The sequence below is a fragment of the Callionymus lyra genome, chromosome 3 (genome assembly GCF_982586985.1).
Source record: "Callionymus lyra chromosome 3, fCalLyr1.hap1.1, whole genome shotgun sequence".
Taxonomy (NCBI): Eukaryota; Metazoa; Chordata; class Actinopteri; order Syngnathiformes; family Callionymidae; genus Callionymus; species Callionymus lyra.
Genome location: NC_141820.1, coordinates 33,361,320 through 33,363,960, shown reverse-complemented (window position 1 = coordinate 33,363,960; position 2,641 = coordinate 33,361,320). Strand labels below are relative to the sequence as shown.

Sequence of the window (2,641 nt, the reverse complement as noted above, 5' to 3'; positions counted from 1 at the left end):
TAGCAAGTTAATTGTATTCAAACAAAAATATCCAATGAAGCTATACAAAAATAAAAATGACCAATTCCGAGTGGCCTCGTATAATTATTCACACACTCTCTCACACACACACACGCTTGTCCTTTTCATTTTTCAATTCGTGTCCCGACACTTCTCCGTCTTACCTTGAATTACGCAACAAAATAAATGTGCCGATTAAAGAAACACGGGTAGTACGCTATGAAGTGTCCTCCTGGCTCTAGTAGAGGTGGTGCAGGTCCACGGTGGCCATAGTCTCCGAGAAAAAGTAGAAACTGTCCGTGGAAATGTCCACCGGGCTGTCGAGGGACTCGGACGGCGATGCGGCGTCCGACAGCTGCAGGCAGGAATCCGAGGAGAAACCCTGGAAATGGTGCAAAGAAACGTCCAGGTCCGGGGGACTGTGCGCGCTATTGTCCGGCTCAGATGCCGAGCCCAGGCCCATTGTTGCCGCGCAGCCCGGAACAGTGGGAGCCGCGTTGGCAAAATGTTTCAGATTTTTGTCATTGCTGTCCAGTGGTGCAGTAGCTAAACCCATGGACCCTCCATTGTGGGTCGTGTTCTGAAAAGAGCAGGTATCTCTCTCCATGAGGGCCCCGCTCCGCTCGTACAGGGGCCCGTCCTCCTCCTCGTCCTCCTCGTCCTCGCTGCGTATTCCGTCCTCGCCGCTCGGGCCTTTCCCGTCCCCGTTGTGGTTCTCCTTGCTCTGCGTCTGCCGCTTGTGCTTCATGCGTCGGTTCTGGAACCAGACCTTGACCTGCCGCTCGGTGAGGTCCAGCAGGGCCGCGATCTCCACCCTCCTGGGCCGGCACAGATACTTGTTGAAGTGGAACTCCTTCTCCAGCTCCAGCAGCTGCGTGTTGGTGTACGCGGTCCTCAGGCGCCGGGAGCCGGACGAGCCGCTCCCCCCGGTACCGTCCACCATCTCTGGCGACCCTGGAACAACACGGACGCGTTAACAGAGCTCGACATGTTGCTTTTTTTAAATGTGTGATTTAGAGAAAGAGTGAGCCGTGTGTTTCCAGCGCGACACTCCATCACTCTTCATTACTGTCACTGATCTGTGAGGCTGAGGCTAGTAAATCAAACTTCACCAGAACTTTTTCTAAAAGCCCTCGACCCAGAAGAAAAGCAGTACCTTTCGGAGAAAAGCACACCGGTCCATTACTGGAGATACTGGGGGGGACTGAGGAAGAAGAAGACGCGGGCTGCTGGTTCCTCTTGGACGCCTTCTTCTCCCGCATCCACGGGTACTCCGGCGGCAGGGAGGCGGTGGGCAGCGGGCTGCATCCGTCCGGACCGTGTCTGGGCCGGCCATGGCGCGGGTGGCTTCCCGGAATGAGGCTGGGGATGGTCTGCTCGAAGGGAGGAGGAATGTGTGTCGGACGTGAAAGCGGCGAGCTCTTGATTGATGAACTTTGAAATGGATCAGCGACAGGGGGGAAAGATGTCAGGCACTCAGCAAGCGACGGCTGACTATTGATAAAACCGCTCTCTCGCTCGAATTCGTAATTCATCTCCGCTCCTGACGAGCCGAGGAAAAAGTTGCTTTCGCTACAGATAAAAAAAGGAAAAATAATAATCCAAAAATTAAAAAATAAAACGTCCCTCGTTGCTGCTGTTTTTTTTTGGTTATCACTGATTCCAGCCGCGTGGGGAGCGAGCTAGTGTGAAACTATTGAATTCATGGAGGTTGAAATTGGACCGAATTGCCACATGTCACATGATTACGCCTTGTCCAATGACAATTTGGGGTTTAATCAAAAGAAACCACTGTCTGGCCTGATTGATCCAAAACTCTGCCGAAGAATCCCTCGCTCCGCTGGGGGGGACGACTGCGTTTATTTACATCTTTCTCTGGCCCGCTCGCCCTCCACGACACCCGAATGTGATTTTTAGAAATGACCGATGCTCTGTATTTCAGGGAAGAAGCCCAGCCTCGGGTGCGCGGATTCGTGCACTCCTCTTTTTTTCTCGTATTGTTTGACGATGTCAGTCGTGAACGCCCCCACTCCACACAGCCACTCACCCACACACACTTTCACACCAGTAGCTTTTCATATGGATTATCAAACAACACCCCCACCTCCCCAACGACCCCCCCAACACAACTATCAGACACGCAGGAGTCGTCAGATATGGATCATAACGACACAAGCAGGGCAATAAAAAGACCATCCATTAAGTTAATACTGACTGATATGACACCTTCACGACGTTTACATCCCATAACTGCAGTTTAACATTACAGGATGACTCGAGGAGCGTGCACACGCCTGCACACGCCACCATAAATACTGTGGATTGACTGGAAGTATCTCCATTATTTCAACAAGATTACGTTTTTGAAAAATATATTCAAACAAATAACAGCATGGTTTGTGCTATTTTAGTACCGAAAAACTTTGCATAGTGTAACTAAAATAAGTTTTCTCGTGTTAATATGCATTTTTTTGGGATGTACAGTTAAACACAATTAAAGACCTTTTACACACTGATCCACTTTTATGTAACACTGATGCCTCACTACTGCATGGATGTCCACGTCATAACATATATTATTGTAGTTAATGTATTGTATTTTAAAAGAAAATACGACTTGTGGTTTAACTACTAAAAGGGA

General features: G+C 49.7%; 1 protein-coding gene across 1 annotated transcript; it reads right to left on the bottom strand.

Annotated features, from left to right (window-relative positions):
* hoxa2b (homeobox A2b) lies at positions 1-2,280 on the bottom strand. The gene is made up of 2 exons (XM_087787590.1): positions 1,157-2,280; positions 1-954 (listed from the first exon to the last, which is right to left on the bottom strand). The coding sequence occupies exons 1-2, from the start codon at positions 1,533-1,535 to the stop codon at positions 239-241; spliced, it is 1,095 nt and encodes a 364-aa protein (XP_087643716.1). The 5' UTR covers positions 1,536-2,280; the 3' UTR covers positions 1-238.
* Positions 2,281-2,641: the final 361 nt, after the last annotated feature.

Coding starts and splice junctions, on each gene's coding strand:
- hoxa2b (XM_087787590.1), bottom strand. CDS start 1,535: ATGAATTACGAATTCGAGCGAGAGAGCGGTTTTATCAATAGTCAGCCG. Junction 955..1,156: donor GGTGTGCTTTTCTCCGAAAG/GTACTGCTTTTC, acceptor GTGTTGTTCCAG/GGTCGCCAGAGATGGTGGAC.